The sequence below is a fragment of the Heptranchias perlo genome, chromosome 8, assembly GCF_035084215.1.
Source record: "Heptranchias perlo isolate sHepPer1 chromosome 8, sHepPer1.hap1, whole genome shotgun sequence".
NCBI lineage: Eukaryota > Metazoa > Chordata > Chondrichthyes > Hexanchiformes > Hexanchidae > Heptranchias > Heptranchias perlo.
This window is the reverse complement of record NC_090332.1, coordinates 28,052,425-28,073,494: the sequence shown is the minus strand read 5'-3', so window position 1 is coordinate 28,073,494 and position 21,070 is coordinate 28,052,425. Positions and strand designations below refer to the sequence as shown.

The 21,070-nt window shown below is 44.4% G+C and overlaps 1 protein-coding gene across 1 annotated transcript in view; it reads left to right on the top strand.

Annotated features, from left to right (window-relative positions):
• kcnh1a (potassium voltage-gated channel, subfamily H (eag-related), member 1a) overlaps positions 1–21,070 on the top strand; it is a 254,487-nt gene that overhangs the window by 113,362 nt on the left and 120,055 nt on the right. Inside the window, exon 10 of the mRNA XM_067988318.1 lies at positions 20,559–20,755. Within this exon, the coding sequence (XP_067844419.1) occupies positions 20,559–20,755 (197 nt within the window). The remainder of the gene's footprint in view (positions 1–20,558; positions 20,756–21,070) is intronic.

Below are 21,070 nucleotides of genomic sequence, written 5' to 3'. Positions count from 1 at the left end.
GATCTCAAAAAGAACTTTGATTTTGTCACCTGTGAGGCTTTATGACTACTACTATTGACTTGATTTTGCCAACAAAGGATCGATAAACACTTCAATAGTTGTCAAATGATTTTACTAACTATATTCTTGCTGCAACACAACTGATCACTATATTTCCTAAGTTAGGTGTTTGTCAAGGAGATGTTATGACCCCAGAACTGTTCAATGCAGTAATGGACTGAAATATGACAAATAATGGCTAGTTGGACACCTTTATCACTGATTTATGCTATGCTGTTATTTGATCACAGCCATCTAGCCAAAGGAACTACCAAATTTAGAATGAGAATCAACTGGCGAAAGATACAAGGAATGCGTTCTATTGACAGCTTCCATCAGCTGCTTCTCTAAAGGTCAGAAATAACATTATCAAGTATGTTGACCATTTCATCTACCTTGGTAGCAACATCCACTCCAACAACAGCATTACAGTGCAAATGAATCAAAGAATTGGACTTGCCACATCCATCATGTCCAGCCTTCAACAGTGTCTGTGGTACAGGTTAGCCTATAGACAAAATTTCAAACCTTTCATACTGCCATACTACCACATTGCTGTATGGTCCCAAAACTTGGACTGTGATTGGAGCCTAATTACTAGTAGAAATCCAGAATTATCTACCTGGAACAGGTGTGAGGAGGGTGATGATCATCTGACCTTCAGTATATGACATCAACACCACCTATTCCGCATCGACTAGTAACAATATATCGCAAATGTCCCATCCATCAATGGACTAATGCAAATCCTGCAGGAAACCAGGCGGGTGGACTGTTAAAATTGAGCAGGTTACTTACCCATTCTGATCTCGACTGTTTGCAATGTTAATCTGCAGGCTTTTGCAGGCAGATGAGGAACTCGCTTACAGCAGGCGGGAGCCTCATAAATTTATGCAAATCGGGTTCTATTACTTCAAAAGGATCCTGATTCAATTTTAACCGGAGTCTGAGTGGAGAAGCCTCCATGGCTTTCCCACTAGGCAGAAGCAGGTGTGCAGCTAGTCTGAAGACAGAAGATGCCATTCTAGTACATCTAAAACCTTTATAAATGGATGCTCCCAAAACCTCCTCCCCGCAATGTACCTTGGCCGCCCGATCTTCACCTGCCAGCAGACGCTCGGCACCATCTTTACACCGGTTCCAGGTGGGAAGTGGACCGACAGCATTTTAAATGAGGCTCGGTGGTTAAAATGGCTGTTGCCTCCTGCTGCCTCTGCCAGGCAGAAAATCAACTCACCAGAGCGGCATCTCGCCTGAGTTGAAATCTTCCCCCATTATCTGCAACACTGGCCAACCAATCATTCTACTATTTTGGTCACACCATTTGCCATCCCTGGAAGCACTGATGAACCAGATAGCCTTTGACTATCTAAATGGAAACATCAAGAAGGATGACCACATGCACGCTAAGCTGATCATCAGTTAGATTGACAAGACTTTTTCTGTGAGCCATCTGACAGGTATCACACAGAACGGAAGTGCCAAAGGTAATTTTGATTCCAAGTCCATTGAGACCATAACAGCCGTGTGGAATTGATTAATTGATAAATTAATAAATAAGGATTCATTTAATCTATGAGTAGGAATAATATATCTTAATTACAAATATCTTATTATCTTAGTTAAAAAATGATTATTCCAGGTGAAGTGAAATTAATTTCTAAATTAATGTAATTTTGTACTCCATTCAAAATGTAATCATTGGAAAACATATTCCATTCATAAGATGATACTAAGTCATTGAATAACATAAATCTAGATTATGTAGATAATTTGGATGTGCTGATTAATTTAAGAAATAATTGATCAAGTTGCAGTACAACAACCAACTCTTTTGTAGATTTCATAGTTTGATATTGATTCCTTATCCAAAGCAGTAAACCTTCTCACTAGAACTACTTTGAATATATTAAAACAGTGACAACACTTCAAAAGTGCTTCATTGGCTGTATAACACGTTGGGGCATCCTGAGGTCCTGAAAGGCGCTATATAAATGCAAGTCTTTCTTTCTTATATGCAATGATGTGTAATGTTATATTGAAAACAGAATTAAGATGACATTTTTTAATCTGTAATTGAATGGCTTAAATGGATTAAAATGTTGTATAGAGAGCACGTTAATTTTAATTTAATATGATAAATTACGACAGAATAATAAGGAAGTAATTATTCTGACTACTATTTAGAGAGAACACAACGATCTCTGAATATAACTCAATCAGTTGCAGAGCTCGATTGAATTTTAATTAGATATTAAAATAGCGAGAAATCTCCAGTTACGTGATAGAAGTGATCAAAGCATTTTGTGGATTATAGTGGTGGTCTTTCTGAATGCATTGCATTAACCTCAAGCCTACTTAGAAATTGATCTAGGGCTGCTATACAAAAAGACAAATGGGGAAAAATTCGATAAGGGCCATTTTCGGGCACGGATAGCGTGATGTGCTACTACCCCGCGCCCGATGGCACCTACGCAGGCAGCATGTAAACTTCATGCTGCCTGCTACTTACCATGATATCTCCGTGCAGCCTCTCAGCAGCGCGGGTAGCAGCAGGAGAATGAGGAAGTCGGAAATGGGGCGTGCTCAACGCATGTCATCAGCAGCCTGCACCTCTTAAAGGTGCAGGTGCACATTTTAAATGGGATGTGCACAGTTCACTAGGATGAATGCAAGGATGGCAGGACTGGCGCGAGAGAGGCCCCCATGCTTCTCCGATGATGCACTGGCGGGCCCTGGTGGAAGGGGTGGATGAAAGGAGGACCAACATGTACCCACAGGAGCATGGCATCACACACGGGGGTGCAGTGCCGAAAGAAGTTCAGTGATTTGACACGAGTGGTCAAGGTGAGTGAATGCAAGCATCAAGTGGCACATCCAATCAGCTGCACCACTGCTCCACACATCACACTCCACGTCACCCATCCACCAACAAACACTGCCCATCCATATGCAATGCTCCACTTGGCATGCTGCATCTCATCCGTACACAGTACCACACTTGCAGGCTACACAACCACCACTCACAGGTCACATACACTGGCGGCTATTCGACCACCTCAGGCACATCACCCACACACCTTGCAGGATACTCACTGACACACTGTCCTCTGTCTTACAGGAGAAGGTGGTGCATAACAGCCTGCAGCAGGAGAGACCTTAGGGTGGACGGGGATGCTTACACGTCCTCACCCCCCTAGAGGAGACAGTGCTTCGGATCATTGGGCGGGCCGTCGCAGCAACCGTGACAATGTGCCGCGCTGGAGGTCCTGATGAAGGGGTCTCTGCATATCTAATGCTCCTTCTCCTTTCCCACATCATCCTCCTCCCATAATCTTTTCTGATTCACGTGCTGAAGATGCTGTCAGCATGCACGTCTTACTTGCTCCTCTCCCCGCTCCACACATCAACCTGTTTCCCTTTGTCATTGCAGATACCCAAGAACACATGGCGGCACCGTCCGAGGTGGAGGAGGGGGACACTGAAGCCAAACCGACACTCGATCTGACACATGCTTCCACCAGCTCAGAGACATGACACTGTGCGTACTTTAGAGGCTAGGTTAGAGGAGGGATCTGCATGTGGTGAGACACCGGGCACAAGTTTGCAGGAGCTGGGGCGGGGGTAGCGGATACCACAGGTGCCAGCTTGCTGGAGGGCGAGGTCGCTCACTAGTTCTGCTGAGGAGTCAGATGAGGACTTCGATGGGCCAAGCTACAGAAGACGGCTTATGGGCGTACACCTCCAAGTGCTTGGTGCACTGGAAAGCCTGCCAATGAGAAGGGACATGGAGGAGTCCAGCTCCAACTTGGCACAGGTCTTTGCGCAGAGCTTGGAGCCCATCCTTTCCTACATGGAACGGGTGGTCACCTCCATCAGCACACGTGTGGAACCCACCATGGTGCAGCGTCTAATGGCCGATGTCGCGGCTTCCATTGCAGCACAAACCGATGTCATCGAAGATCTGCAAGTTATGTTTGCTGCTCAGACTGCTGCAATGGAAGCTCAGACTGCTGCTATCGTGGCTGTAGGACCACTGTGGAACGGGGCTTCCAGGGCGTCACAGCCGATCACCATGATTGCTGAGGTGCCGTCCCATGTGAGTGGCAGTGGCGCTGTGGCAGTCGGACCTGCTGTCCTCTCTCAGGACGACAGCATTCCTGCTCCCACCCCTGCTACTCTGCCAGTGCCCTTGTTGTTGCCTATAGGCCAACCAGGCCAGACTGCTGCAGCCCATGCTGAGATGGTGCAGTCTGAAGCCGGGCCCTCCTGGCCCAGAGCTGCTCGATGTCGTCCTCCATGGCCATCTGCACGCTCCTCACATTGAAGGCCAGCAGCCTCCCACCACCCATGCTCCAGCCACTGGGGAAGCACCTCGTAGGATAGGTAAAGGCACACGAGCAACAGGCACTAAGGCAATGCACAAGGGTGAATAGTTCTGTTCTGTTTCCATAATTTCATTTATTCATTGATAAATGTGACTTTGAATTTGCATTTGGCGGTGGTTTTTATTTGTGCGATGAGCTGAGGGGGAAACCTATGTGCAATCAGATGGAGGGCGATTTGGTTGTTTTGTGGGAGTGGAAAGGTGGGGAATGTAGGACTATTGGTGAGTTAGGGAATGTAGTTGACATTATTGAAAGTGGGCACAGATCAGGCGAGCACGCAGAACCCTTGCAGACAAGGCGTGTGGTCCCTGTTGCACCCTTGCGTCTTCCTCCACTTCCTCTTCCAGCTCCTCCCCCTTCTCTTCCTCCTCAGCCTCCTCCTCCTCCACCTCTGGCTCAGGGTCTTCTCTGATCATTGGTGGCAAAGGCTGGTCCTTCATGATGGCGAGGTTGTGCAGCGTGCAGCATACCACCATGAATCTGCCCACCCGCTCAGTGGAGAACTGCAGGGCTCCTCCAGAATGGCCCAGGCAGCGGAAGCGTTGTTTGAGGAGGCCTGTGGTGTGCTCCACGACGTTGTGTGTGGCAGCATGGCTCTCATTATAGGCCCATTGTGCACGTGTGTGTGGGTTCCTGACCGGAGTCACGAACCAAGGCCTGAGGGGATAGCTGTTGTCACCCAGTAGCCTTTGACTTGCTGAGGCGGGTAAAGGATAGCTGGCACGTTGGACTGCTGCATGACAAAGGCGTCGAGACTGCTCCCAGGGTAGCGGGCATCGACCTCCATGATTCGATGCATGTGGTCGCACATCAGCTGCACGTTGAGGGAGTGCAAGCTCTTTCGGTTGATGAAGACAGCCGAGTTGACATGCGGGGCACGCAGGTCAATTTGCATGCAGTCAATGGCACCCTGCACCATGGGGAAGTCAGCAACGTGAGCGAAACCCCGTGCTCGCTCGTTCTGCTTGTCTCTTTCAAGAGGGAAGGTGATGAACCTGTTCCTCATCTGGTACAGTACATCTGTGACCTCCCTTATGTAGCAAATGTAAGGAATCTTACAACACCAGGTTATAGTCCAACTGTTTTATTTGAAAATCACAAGCTTTCGGAGGCTTTCTCCTTCGTCAGGTGAGTGTGGGATTCCATGGAAGGTTACCGCATTTATACTCAGAGAACAATACCTGGTGATTACAAATAATCTTTCCAACTGCCCGTTGTCAAGGCAATCAAAGTGTTCAGACAGAGAGATGTTACCTACAGGACCACCGAATATACAAACGGCCAGAACAAAGGACAGAGAGAGAGAGAGAAACATCTGAAAGGAAGAGAAAGACAGAGAATGCGGATGTTTCTCTCTCTCTCTCTGTCCTTTGTTCTGGCCGTTTGTATATTCGGTGGTCCTGTAGGTAACATCTCTCTGTCTGAACACTTTGATTGCCTTGACAACGGGCAGTTGGAAAGATTATCTGTAATCACCAGGTATTGTTCTCTGAGTATAAATTCGGTAACCTTCCATGGAATCCCACACTCACCTGACGAAGGAGAAAGCCTCCGAAAGCTTGTGATTTTCAAATAAAACAGCTGGACTATAACCTGGTGTTGTAAGATTCCTTACATTTGTCAACCCCAGTCCATCACCGGCATCTCCACATCATCCCTTATGTAGCAGTGCACTGCATGCTGTGAGATGTTGCACATGTCACCAGCAGAGGCCTAAAATGTTCCTGAACTGTAGAAATTCAGCATCACGGTGACCTTCATAGCCACAGGCAATGCTGTCCTTGCCCTGCTCTGAAGCTGCAGTTGGGCCGTACCACTTGACAGATCTCGGTCACGGCTTTCTTGGTGAACCTCAGGTGTTGGATGCAATCCTCCTCGGTCATGTTGAGGTAAGAGAATTGGTCCTGGAAGGCTCTCATTGGATAGGGCCTCCTGCTCAGTGCCCTGCACCTCCTCCTCGTCCCTCTCCTCGCAGCTTGACCTGCTGTGTGTGGCCTCTCTGCCTGCTCCCAATCGTGCTCAGTGCCCACTGGGAGTCCTAGCAGACCACCCATGGCTACCAGGAATGTTGCTGAACCATGGTTGTAACTTTCTGAACTGTAAGGCAGTACCTGCCAAACCACTCTCAAATGTACTCTAGGAACTCTCAGTAAGTATATGGAGCTTCAAAAAACACTTCCTATTCCACTAGCAGCCAGAAGCAATAATCCAGCAACTAACCTGCAATACCTGCAAGGTCTCTTTAAATAGCTCTGGTAGGGGGTCCTCCAGGCACACTAAGACACGTTCAGATGGCCGGGGTTAAAACTGTACGTTGAGTTGAGCGTTAAGTGCCAAAATGGTATCTAGCACTTTAAATCAGCATTGCACACTGATTGCATGCATTTTCTCCCTACTTGATGTGCTTCTGATGTTCGGTATTTGCGCATGCGCTAACTCCTATACCAAGATGGCGTCCAGCGCATGTCATGCTGGAAACAGTGCTACACAGCCCAATTTAGTGCCCAAAATATTTAGCGCAGAAAAACCTTTTACTTATACCCAAAGCAATAAAAAGAGATTAAAGCTATTTTTTAACTCGAGTAGGCTTCAAGCTCTCTTAGATTTTGGTGATAATACACGCTGGTAAGGAATTTAAATGGCTTCATTTCAAGTTTCCAGTAACCCCGAATATTTAATAAAATCGAACAGAGAAAATAGACACCATTTATTGCAAAGTATTAATTCTGACATTTTGCTATCTAGAACTTACCGTCTCTGCTACTCATGTATAGTTCTGGAGAAAACCAGTGTGAGCAATAATATAAAAACAAAAAATACTGAAAATGCACAGGAGATCAATTAGCATTTGAAAGGTAAACAGATTAATGCTCTGGTTGTGACTCTTCATGAAATGTTAGATAGGACAAATGATGCATTGTTCATCCCAGTTTGATGCATAATATTTGTATTCTAAAACTGACAGCACAATTATCATGTTATATAAATAAAAACATTTGTTAGATAAGGTTTTGTGGCAGTATCCTGGAAAGAACACTGCCGACCTCCAGTCATAGTCTGCATTCCAAACCTCAGTAGACAGTGTGGGCTTCCACTCTTGACTGGCTGTTTCTGTGACACAGTCTCAATACTGTTGGCCTCTTCAGACTCATTGACGATGCAGTTTAAACAAATAAAATTCCCATCCTGCACATCCTTTTCAGTGTGGTATATTATTGTAAGGTTTTGAGCAATACAAGTTTTAGGATTTCACAATTATAGTATACTGGAAATTTTTAATATTTTAATATAGGAATCTACTTTTTCACTGGCTTTGCCTAGTAGCAACATTTTACATTAGTTTTGTTTTTATATTTGCTAAACAAGTGAATTTTATGTTCGCTGAAAAGGTTTCAATTAACTTTTATATAATACCAATTGATCTTCAGTGGCATTGCACATGGGGAGTCAATGTGAAGTGTAATTTTCAGGTGAAGTGAAATTAGAGGGTGGGAGATAATTGGACCAGGGTGCACAGACATAATTCAGTCCCCATTTCAAAGCCATACATTCCATCGTTATTTTTATATAGTACTTTGATTTTATGTTATTATTTATCGATTAATAGCAAAACATATGGTAATTTGGGATGCATAGAGGTTGGCCACAATATGTAGCCCTTCACGACAGACAGTTGGGGGTGGGGTGGTGGTGGCTGGCCTCTTCACGGAGGGACACTTCATTAGCATATTTTAAATTGGGCACCCACAGTGCAATTCATAGTATCATAGAATGTTACGGCACAGAAGGAGGCCATTCAGCCCATCGTTCCTGCGTCAGGTCTTTGAAAGACCTATCCAATTAGTTCCACTCCCCTGCTCTTTCCCCATAGCCCTGTAAATTTTTTCCCTTCAAGTATTTATCCAATTCCCTTTTGAAAGGTATTATTGAATCTGCTGCCACTACCCTTTTAAGCAGTACATTCCAGATCGTAACAACTTTCTGCATAAAATAATGTTTCCTCACGTCACCTCCGGTTCTTTTACCAATCACCTTAAATCTCTGTCTTCTGGTTACCACCTTGACATCCTTCCTAAGGTGTGGTGCCCAGAATTGAACACAATACTCCAGCTGAGGCCTAACCAGTGTTTTATAAAGGTTTAGCATAACTTCCTTGCTTTTGTACTCTATGGAGGTGATTTTAGGAGGCAATTGCGGGTGCGTAGGGGGCAGGGGGGCTCCAAGAATCCAACCCGCCAACTTCCGAGTTTCCCAGGGACCCATCTGTGTGCAGGCGGGCGACCCGAAAATGGAAGTCCCGCGGGCAATTAAAGCCGGTGGGGTGACAGTAAAAGAGCCAAATGTACCTCATTGAGGTACTTAAGGCACTTTACCTGTGACAGATTAAATACTTAGAAAGATTTTTAATTTACCTGGGTGGCTTGCCCACCGCTTCTAATTCACGCCTGGCAAAAAGAAACTAAATAAATTAAATAAAAACCATGGAAGGAAGTGAAAACACTAAATGAACCTACCTTCGAAACCTGCTCCGATGTCCGATATCTCCTGCTCCGATGTCCCCCTCTTCATGTCCCCCGATGTCTCCCGACCTTCCCCTCTCCCCCCCGATCTTCCCACTCTCCCTCCCGATCTTCCCCCCTCCCCCCTGATCTTCCCCTCTCTCCCCCTGATCTTATCCTCTCTCCCCCCCCCGACCTTCTCCTCTCTCCCCCCCCCCACCGATCTTCCCCGCTCTCCCCCCCCCCCACCCCCCCCGATCTTCCCCTCTCCCGCCGCCGCCCGGTCTTCCAGTCCAGCGCCAGATTTCCATTCTCCCACCCCCCTCTCTGTCTTCCATTCCAGCACCAGATGATATCTCGCTCTCTCCTCGTCCCCCCCGCCCCCCCCCCCCCCGCCTCTAGTTGCAGCTCCTGACGGCAGCCAGCCTGTCAATCAGGCTAGCTGCCGGGCGCGAAACCCGGAGAGGACGTTAACCACTATCAATCAACGTGCGATCGCATCGGAAACGGTAAGTTTTGTTCATGCGGGTTTGCCACGCGCACCTTCATGCCCCCCCCGCTGCCAACCCGCCACCATTGTAAAATCGAGCCCTATGCCTCTATTAATAAAGCCCAGGAGCCCATATGCTTTTTTAACAGCCTTCTCAACTTGTCCTGCCAAAGACATGTTTACATACACCCCTAGGTCTCTCTGTTCATTTACCCCCTTTAAAATTGTACTATTTAGTTTATATTGCCTCTCCTCATTCTTCATACCAAAATGTATCACTTCACACTTCTCTGCGTTACATTTCATCTACCGTGTGTCTGCCCATTTCACCAGTCTGCCTATGTCCTCCTGAAGTCTGTTACTATGCTCCACACTATTTACTACATTTCCGAGTTTCGTGTCATCTGCAGACTTTGAAATTATACCCTGTACACCCAAGTCCAGTCCATTAAAATATGTCAAAAAGAGCAATGGTCCTAATACCGACCCCTGAGGAACACTACTGTATACTTCTGAAAAACCACCGTTCACTACTGCTTTCTGCTTTCTCTCCCTTAGCCAATTTTGTATCCATGCTGCCACTGTCCCTTTAATCCCATGGGCTTCAATTTTGGTAACAAGTCTATTATTTGGTAGCCGGATTTAATTGTGAGCCGATTTAAAATTCACTGCTGATGTGCAGGTTTCCCAGGGCTCGGGAAACCCGGCAGTGAAAGGAAGGCAGGAGCTGCCAGCTCCACAAGTGCCTTTTCCAGCACTCCTTGTGGACCACCAGGAGCAGAATTGCTCCCCACGGTCCCTCACGTCCTCTGTCACTCCCTGCTGCGATCGTCGATCTCCCCCTTCCCCCCTCCAGCCCCGACGGCCTCTCTCTCCCTCCAGCCCCAGCGGCCTCTCTCTCCCTCCAGCCCCAACGGCCTCTATCTCTGTCTCCAGCCCCGACGGCCTCTCGCTCCCTCCAACACCGACGGCCTCTCGCTCCCTCCAACACCGACGGCCTCTCGCTCCCTCCAACACCGACGGCCTCTCCCTCCCTCCAGCCTCGACGGCCTCTCTCTCCCTCCAGCCTCGACGGCCTCTCTCTCCCTCCACCCCCGGTGGCCTCTCTCTCCCTCCACCCCCGAGGGCCTTTCTATGTTTTTGACCTCCCAGGCTTCCACCCCACCTCCTTATAAATATCGGGGACATTGATTTGGTTGGAGCAAAGGAGTTTATCTGCAATACAGGCTGAGGAGCTGGAAGGTGCAAAACTGAGGTACTACAGAACCATCACTGGCAGAAGGATGTAATCACAGCACACCAAATTTACATAGACAGTTTCCATAATAATTGTGAATGTAGGAATTTGGACAGGAAGTGCGTGTAGACGTAAGATTTTTAAGAACATAAGAACATAAGAAATAGGAGCAGGAGTAGGCCATTCGGACCCTCGAGCCTACTCCGCCATTCAACAAGATCATGGCTGATCTTCTATGTCAACGTCATTTTCCTGCAACATCCCCATATCCCTTGATGCCTTTAATATCTAGAAATCTATCGATCTCTGTTTTGAATGTACTCAATGACTGAGCCTCCACAGCCCTCTGGGGTAGAGAATTCCAAAGATTCACCACCCTCTGAGTGAAAAAATTCTCCTCATCTCAGTCCTAAATGGCCTACCCTTTATTCTGAGACTGTGACCCCCTGGTTCCAGATTCCCCAGCTAGGGGAAACATCCTCCTTGCATCTACCCTGTAAGAATTTTGTATGTTTCAATGAGATCATCTCTCATTTTTCTAAACTCTGGAGAGTACAGGCCTAGTCTACTAAAACTCTCCTCATATGACAATCCCGCTATCCCAGGAATCAGTCTGTTGAACCTTCGTTGCACTCCCTCTATGGCAAGTATATCCTTTCATAGCTAAGGAGACCAAAATTGTACACAATACTCCAGGTGCGGCCTCACCAAGGCCCTATATAATTGCAGTAAGACATCTTTACTCCTGTACTCAAATCCTCTTGTAATAAAGGGCAACATACCATTTGCTTTCCTAATTGCTTGCTGCACCTACATGTTAGCTTTCAGTGACTCGTGTACAAGGGCACCCAGGTCCCTTTGAATATCAACATTTTCCAATCTCTCACCATTTAAAAAAAAACTTTGCATTTCTGTTTTTCCTATCAAAGTGGATAACGTCACATTTTTCCACATTATATTCCATCTGTCATGTTCTTGCCCACTCACTTAGCCTGTCTATATCCCCTTGAAGCCTCTTTGCATCCTCCTCACAACTCACATTCCCACCCAGTTTTGTGTCATTAGCAAACTTGGAAATGTTACATTTGGTCCCCTCATCCAAATCATTGATATAAATTGTGAATAGCTGGGGCCCAAGCAGTGATCCCTGTGGTACCCCACTAGTCACAGTCTGCCAACCTGAAAAAGACCCGTTTATTCCTACTCTCTGTTTTCTGTCTGTTAACCAGTTCTCAATCCATGCCAGTATATTACCCCCAATTCCATGTGCTCTAACTTTGTTCACCAACCTCTTGTGTGGGACCTTATTGGAAGCCTTCTGAAAATCCAAACACATCACATCCACTGGTTCCCCCTTATCTATTCGACTAGTTACATCCTCAAAGAACTCCAATAGGTTTGTCAAACATGATTTCCCTTTCATAAATTCATGTTGACTCTGCCAAATCCTATTATTATTTTCTAAGTGGTCTGTTATCACATCCTTTATAATTTTTATATATATAGATTATTAATGTCTAACTTTACAAGCATGACTTTCTGCCTACTGGGTGTTCTTCTGAAAGTTTGATTTTTGTTAATATTTGATTTTGTAGCGGTCTTAAAAGTTCATATATATCTTTGAATGTTTAGAATAAAACAAGACATCTGATGATATCCAGATTTGATTTTAAGAAAATGTCTGCACAAGATAGTTTTGATAATTGACATTTTTTTTAGCATATAATGGTATTGTCATTATAAAACAGCATAGGAGGAAATTGCAATCTCTCCACCCAGCAGAAACCGGAGGAATGAGAGTTAAAATCCAAGCGATACACTTAACGCTCTTTTCCCGTCTTGTGGCCATTTTAACGCCACTGTTTTCTTGGGTGATACATGTAAATCAGGGTGCTATGTTTTCATTAGGACAGCAATAAATTTTAACTGCCTACTGAGTGAGCGCCTGCTGCAGACGCTCCATTCAGTAAAACCTGGTGGACACCGAGCAGAGGCCCTGCTCGGTGAGTTTAAAACTTATCCCTGTGGGGCCAGGAGGAGCAGGAGTGGAAGGGGCTGATGGGTGAGAATATGGTGGGAAGTTGGGGTCTCATGGTTTGAAAGGAGCCAATGGCAGTTTGGGTCTTTTCCTCTCAAGCCTCCCTCCCCCACAACGTAGTCATATCTCACTCCCTCCAATCCAGCTAGATCCCAGTGACCCCCAATACTACCAGAATGTGACCTCCCTAGTGCTCCAAACCTTACTGCTCAGTCCTGTTGAACTTTCTCTTGTCACTCTAAAATCCTAAGACACCTCTCTCATTGCTCAACACCCCTAAATCCTTTCTTAGTGTTCCCTGACCCCAGAATCATTCTTTGGCTCCAGACACTGAGACCTCCCTCCCCCATGCCCCAAGATCCTTCTCCCTGTGAATGCTCTTGCATTCCTAGAACTTTTTTTTCTAGTGTTCCCCTCAAAATACTACCAGACGCTGGGATCCTCTCCCCATACTGTCAGACACTGCACTCCTTGGTAGTGCTGCCTGATTCCAGGGCTGTCCCAAAGCTGATAAATCAGTGACACTCTTATATAACCTGTGAGTCACCATGAGCAATGCCACAGGAGATTAACTAAGACATACAAAAGTTTTGCATCTGGCAGGTGATATCTGTAGTGCAGATTGCTATGCGTATGTTTTTATACTCCTCTGTTTTTAGTACGAGTTTTTTAGGTCACAACACTTTTTAATTTGTTGGGTGATTAGGTCACAGAAGGCAGCTGCTGCCAGTACTTGATTTTGCAGTGGAAAACAATGAGTCCACAGGTGCGCTCGCAAATTATATCTTAACCAAGGAAAGGTAATTAGTGAATGAAGGTGCAAGAGTTGGTAAACATAAGAACATAAGAAATAGGAGCAGGAGTAGGCCATACGGCCCCTCGAGCCTGCTCCACCATTCAATAAGATCATGGCTGATCTTCTACCTCAACTCCACTTTCCCGCCCTATCTCTATATCTCTTGATTCCCTAAGTGTCCAAAAATCTATCGATCTCAGTTTTAAATATACTCAACGACTGAGCATCCACGGCCCTTTGGGGTAGAGAATTCCAAAGGTTCACAACCCTCTCAATTATTATTAATAAACAGGGAGAAGTGCACATACGTAATTTTGAACTATTTTGACAGTCTCTACTCTTCCGCAATTCTTTTTACCCCTCGGATATTTGAAGAAAGTAAAAATATAGGGGGTTAAATTCGATAACCCCCGAATCCGGGCGCGGGGGTCGCGGTGCGCAGTTAACCTATGCATGCTCGTTACGATGCAGGCAACACGTGAGATTCGTACTGCCTGCTCACTTACCTGATTCCAGTGCAAGTAATCAGGTTTAGCTGCATTGATCAGTGACTTCTCACCAGCAGGGGGGCTCAGATATCGCGTGGGTGGGCTCGCACCTCTTAAAGGCAGCCTGCACTTCTTATTTGCAAAATATAAGATACGGGTCCGCACGGAGTCTGAATGGAGATCAGACATTGCACACGTAAAACAAAGATGCAGGTCCCGTCCCTATGTTTACAAACTGTTGAGTTATGTTAAAACATTGAATAAAGGTTACGCACTACTAAATCCCACATCCTCCAATCTGCACGCCAGACCTCACTAATCTGCCAATCTGAGTTTGTACCAGGCCTGCGAGAGTGTGTGCACCAAGGTTCTTTGATGATTCAGTAGAGGCCTTGGTGCAAGAGGTGGACAGAAGGAGGGGCATCCTATATCCGCAGGGGGGCAAGAGGCCCTCCAGACATTTGCTCAAGAGGCAGGAGGGGTTGAAGTCAATGCCAGGCACATAGCACCACGAACATGGATGCAGTGCAGGAAGAAGTTCAATGCTTTGACATGAGCGGTCAAGGTGAGTGATGTCAACTGTCAAGTAGTTTCTTCTACCAACTGCACCACTAGCTGCATCCACTGCTCCACGCACTACATCCCCCATCACCCACCTACCAAAAAACTCTTTCAATCACTACTCAACTCTTCCTCTCAGATGCTTCCTCTCACCCTCACACATTACCACTGTTGCAAGACGCACACCCACAACTCACAGGTCATGCATACCGGCAGCTATTCAACCATGACAGACACATCACCCGAACATCCTGCAAGAAACTCACCGACACACGTCCCGCTTTTTTGCAGGAGAAGGTGGCGCATAACAGGAGGAAGCAAGTGGCAGTGGCATTTAGTCCCTCGAGGCTATTCTGCCGTTCAATGAGATCATGGCTGATCTGTGACCTAACTCCATGTACCCGCCTTAGCCCTGTATCCCTTAATACCCTTGGTTAACAAAAATCTATCAATCTCAGATTTAAAATTCACAATTGAGCTAGCATCAACTGCTGTTTGTAGAAGAGTGTTCCAAACTTCTACCACCCTTTGCATGTAGAAGCTTTTCCTAACTTCACTCCTGCAAGTCCTGGCTCTAAATTTTAGACTATGTCCCCTAGTCCTAGTATTCAAGTATAGGTGACCTCCAAAAACAGGTACAAATGCATCATCAGCCAGAAGCAATAATCCATCAACTAACCTATAAATCCCGCATGGTCCCTTTAAATAGCGCTGGTGGGGGGTGGGGGGGGGGGCGGGGGTCCTCCAGGCTCTCTATGACATGTTCAGGTGTTCGTGGTTGGCTGGAGCGTTGAATGCCAAAATGGTATCTATTCCTTTAAATCAGCGTTGCACACTGATCTAATGCATATTCTCCTTACTTTACATGGTACCGGCATTCGTTACCTGCACGTGCGCAAACGCCTTTACCAAGATTGTGTCCAGCGCATGTCATGCTAGAAGCCTGCGTGCCCATTTTGGGACCTTAGGAGGCCACGTAGCGCCTAAGAAAATGGGCGCTAAGCAGCTGAATTTATAGCCCATAATTTATAATGCCACTTTTGGGACTAGATGGCCTTTACTGATTTAAATCTCACTCATTAATTTATAGATAGCATTGATGTTAACTGGGAACTACAGATAAGTGGTCTTAACATTCATTTTGTTATTAAATAATTCAAATAAGTGCTACATTTCCTCTACTGTTTAAAGCTTATCAATATAATTTCCATCATATATACTGAACAGGAATAGTTGACGATGCTGCAACTGTGTTTGTTACAGAATGGATGATAATGAACTGTACAGAAGATGGATGCAGAATTTGCTTAAATACAATATTAATCTTCCTGATAGTAGAAGAATGTTTTGATAATTTTCAAAGGGAGGAAGAAAGATTAGGTATATTTGAGATTTATAAGATGGCTGTTTGATTAGCATAAACTCTGTAAGCAAATTGCTGTCATTTTTTAAATATCATAATTACTATTAAATTAATTTAAGATGACCATTAGCAGTTATAGTTTTGATGGGAATAATTATCGTTAGTCTTTGGGACTACATTACAATAGTTTGAAATGAAAGTGGAGAGCGGAATTTGCCTGCCACTATTATACATCTGCTGTACAACGATGAATACTGTCACTACCTCGGTATCCTTATGTAATGCTTAATCTGCCAGGTTATGAGTAAAGTGGTGGTTCGAAGGCCGTGGTAATTACTAGGGATGAGAGAAACTACCTTCATTATTTTCTGAATCAAATCAAACTCAGCGTACATTCCGAATGACTAAAATTATTGACCCCAGAATTACTGGGGCTGGAGAGGCAGGGAAGCTTGTTTTTCTCCTGGGAGGGGACGGGGATGGGGGTGGGACAAGAATTTGGGGCCACTTCATGTTATGCTGGATTTTGCCCTGTTTATACTGGCCCTTTAAATTCTGGTAGGGGGGGCCATGGGTAGATCCTCTGTTTTCCTTCCCCGCAACTGGAGTTTAAAGGGCCAGGACAAATGGGGTATCAAATGGGGTACAGCCATTCGGCTCATCGTGCCTATGCGGGCTCTTTGAAAGAGCTATCCATTTAGTCCCATTCCCCTGCTCTTTCCCCATTGCCCTGTAATTTTTTCCCCTTCAAGTATTTATCCAATTCCCTTTTGAAAGTTACTATTGAATCTGCTTCTGCCACCCTTTCAGACAGTGCATTCCAGATCATTACAACTCGCTGCATAAAAAATTGTTTCCTCATGTTGCCTCTAGCTTTTTTGTCGAACACCTTAAATCTGTGTCCTCTGGTTACCGACTGTTCTGCCACTGGAAACAGTTTCTCCTTATTTAATCTATCAAAACTGTTCATGATTTTGAACACCTCTATCCAGTCTCTCCACCATAACTGAAGTCCCTAATCCCTGGTACCATTCTAGTAAATCTCTTCTGCACCCTCTTTAACACCTTGACATCCTTCCTAAAGTGTGGTGCCCAGAATTGACCACAATACTCCAGCTGAGGCCAAACCAGTGTTTTATAAAGGTTTAGCATAACTTCCTTGCTTTTGTACTCTATGCCTCTATTAATAAAGCCCAGGATCCCATATGCTTCCTTAACAGCCTTCTCAACTTGTACCACCTCCTTCAAAGATTTGTGTATGTGCACCCCCAGGTCTCTCTGTTCCTGCACCCCTGTAAAATTTAGTTTATATTGGCTCTACTCGTTCTTCCCACCAAAATGCATCACTTCACACTTCTCTGTGTTAAATTTCATCTGCCATATGTCTGCCCATTTCACCACTGTCTATGTCCTCCTGAAGTCTGTTACTATCCTTCACAATGTTTACTACATTTCCGAGTTTCGTGTCATCTGCAAACTTTAAAATTATGCCCTCTATACCCAAGTCCAGATCATTAATATATATCAAAAAGAGCAGTGGTCCTAATATTGACCCCTGGGGAACACCACCGTATACTTCCCTTTAGTCTGAAAAACAACCGTTCACCACTACTCTCTATTTTCTGTCCCCTAGCCAATTTTGTATCCATGCTGCCACTGTCCCTTTAATCCCATGGACTTTAATTTTGCTAACAAATCTTTTATGTGGTATTTTATCAAATGTCTTTTGAAAGTCCGTATACACAACATCAACTGCACTACCCTCATCAACCCTCTCCGTTATTTTAACAAAGAACTCAATCAAGTTAGTCAAATATGATTTTCCTTTAACAAATCTGTGCTGACTTTCATTTATTAGCCCATAACTTTTTCAAGTGCCAATTTATTTTGTCCCGGATTATTGTCTCTAAAAGTTTCTCCACCACTGACGTTAGGCTGACTGGCCTGTAATTTCTGGGTTAATCCCTCTCCCCTTTTTTGAACTGGGGTGTAACATTTGCAATGCTCCAGTGCATTCCAATGTACCATTCCGATATCTAAGGAGGATTGGACAATTGTGGCCAGAGACTCCATAATTTCCACCCTTACTTCCCTTGGTAACCTCAGATGCATCCCATCTGGACTGGGTGACTTTTCTACTTTGAGCACTGCCAATCTTTCAAGTACCTCCTCTATCTTTTTATCCTATCCAATATCGCTACTACCTCCTCCTTTACTGCTACAGTGCCAGCATCTTTTTCTCTAATGAAATGGGTAGAATCCATCGGTTCATTTATGGGCCTAGTAAAGGCCCAAAATGCAGGATGGACCAGGTGATTGATATAGTAGGGGATCAGTTATCTTCCAGAGATGGCTCAACAGCTGCTTTGGAAGCCCAGAGAGTTAGGCCACTCTTTGTCTGCGGAGGGCCTTCCTGGGTCTCCTGTGCTGATTCAGAGCAGCATAGCCTCTGTCAGGGTGGGTGAAACACCCTTACAGATGCCGGTGGCTAATCCAAGTATGGTAATGACCCCATCTCTAGGATTTGGGATGGGGTCTACAGCTACTGATATGGATGGAGAAGCCCCCAAGAAGTTTGGGGTATTATCTTGTCGTTCAAAGCTTATCATGAAACTTGACTCAGTTTTTAATTTTTAAGTCAAGGTACAGATTTTCATCCTTTTTTCCACCTGCTTTGAAGTAGATGTGAGTGGATATTGTGCTGGTGAGCTGTTTGCCGCCACTTCCGAGATTTTTCATTTGAAATAATGGCAGATTTTGAATATACCTACATGTGCAAATTATAATTTGATAACATGAAAACGCCATTGGACGATTTTCTGCCATTAATGCCTTAGCAGCACTGGATATTTTTGACTTGAAGTCTCATGGGCAACGAAATGGGGATCCGGAGTCAAAATTGAGGACTCGCAGGGCCACTCCCCACCACCCCCCCGACTGTATACCGGTTAAAACTGAGTCAAGTTTCATGATAAGCTTTATATGACAAGATACTAACCCACGTTTGTTCTGCCGGTCCGACAGGACATACCCAGGAATGGTAATGGAGGAGTCTGAGACGCTGGCTGATAGGTATGATTCTATGAGTATGACTACGGCATGATTAGGCTGTGAGACAGCTCTCCCAACTTTAGCATCAGTCCTCGGATTAGTGAGGAGGACTTTGCAGGGTTGACTGGTCGACTTTTATCATGTCCTCATTCGATGTCTAGGTTCGTCCGGTTTGTTTCTTGTTAATCTTTGTAGCGGTTTTGATACAACTGAGTGACTAACTAGGCCACTTCAGAGGGCAGTTAAGAGTCAACCATGTTGGAGTGCAACTGGAGTCACATATAGATCAGACCGGGTAAGGCCGGCAGGTTTCCTTCCCTAAAAGACATTAGTGAACCAGTTGCATTTTTAGGACACTCCGACAGCTTCATGGTCATTTTTACTGATGTCAGCTTTTTATTCCAGATTTTTTTTAAACTGAATTAAAATTCTCAAACTGCCATGGTGGGATTTGAACTCACGTTCTACTGGTTCATTAGTCCAGGCTTCTGGATTATTAGTCCAGTAGCATAACCACTACCCGATGATAATCTATAAACGCTGCTGATGCCTTGGCTATTTTCATGTTGAAAGAAACACAGATGACATTGAGAATGTGGAAAAGAAATAATTGCTTAACGCTTTAGCACATCTTTCAGAAGTGTCCCAAAGTGCTTCCCCTGAATTTGAAGTACAGTCATTATTATGTAGGAAAACAAAAGAGCCCTGATTTGAGCTCAAGGTGTCGTAGCGTTCTCAACATAAATAAAGGAGTAAAGATTTCCCAAGATGATGCTACTTGACATATTATCATGCTGTAGGGACCAGTGTTTAACACCAGTTCTTGGCATTGGGCCAAGAATTCCGCTTGGACTTTACCTATAGTATTGTAATCTGTTCTACATAAGGATTTCTTTTGTGTTTTTCATACATTTAGCACAACGCATAGCTTATTGCCATTTATTACAGTTTCGATTACAGTTTCAAACTCTGCTACAGTAAGCCCTTACCATTCGCCTACTTTCCAATATGAGTCAACAAGTTATTATACTGTTAATGGGAACATGATGAATAAAATATTCTTATTGTCAAACCGTTCCTATTAAGGAAATACTGTATAATGTATGGGGGAAAATGTTTCTTGTTTATAAACAAATGTGGTTGACATGGCAACATTATGTGGCATGTACTATAATTCTATAGTAGCTTTACACTCATGTGACATCATGAAATCTGATTCGGTTTATCTCTTACTCAAATGTTTACTATTTTTCACATTATACACATCTGTTCAGTTTTAAAATCATTGGCCTTGAAGTTGTGCTATGATAATATTAGCACGCAAATGCTTAATGCATTCGTATGAAATTCCACTGCGTATTATCTTAATGGCAGTGTTCACCTGTTTAAAATAAATAGGTTAATGGCTCTGGTAAAATGGTAGACAACAGAATTTCATATGATCATGTTAACATTTGCACCAATCTAATTTCAAAGTCTTAATGACATGATCTTTGGCATATTATTTGTTGCAGAATATTAGTATAGAAAGTAAATGAACTATAATTTTTCAGAAAACATAAATGCCTAACCCAACTCTGCAGCTCATTTGTTTTTTCACTTGCCCAGGGAAAGGAGATGTCTTTGGAGATGTTTTCTGGAAGGAAAATACCCTTGCTCAGTCATGCGTCAATGTCAGAGCCCTGACTTACTGTGATCTTCACGTTATCAAAAGAGATGCCTTGCAGAAAGTTCTGGAATTCTATACAGCCTTTGCAAACTCCTTTTCAAGAAACCTTATCCTAACATATAATCTTAGGAAAAGGGTAAGTCTTCCTTTTATTATGAACAAGCTGTTTTTCTTCACAAGAAATTTTTTATTGTGTTCTCAAAATGAATAACAGTTACAGTATGGACACGTAGAAGGTAATGATATCTTTCTTTCCTATCTTCATAAATACTTTTGAGTGGGTTGATATGCCTTCTAGCTTTATGGTGCCAACAGTTTTTGATGCACACACTATTGAGCTATAATTGTATTTCATCAATGATTGCACATACAGTTCCTGTGTTATTAACATTTGTTGAACTGTGCATAGGGATACAATTCAGTTGTGGATACTGTAACAAGTTTTAAACTT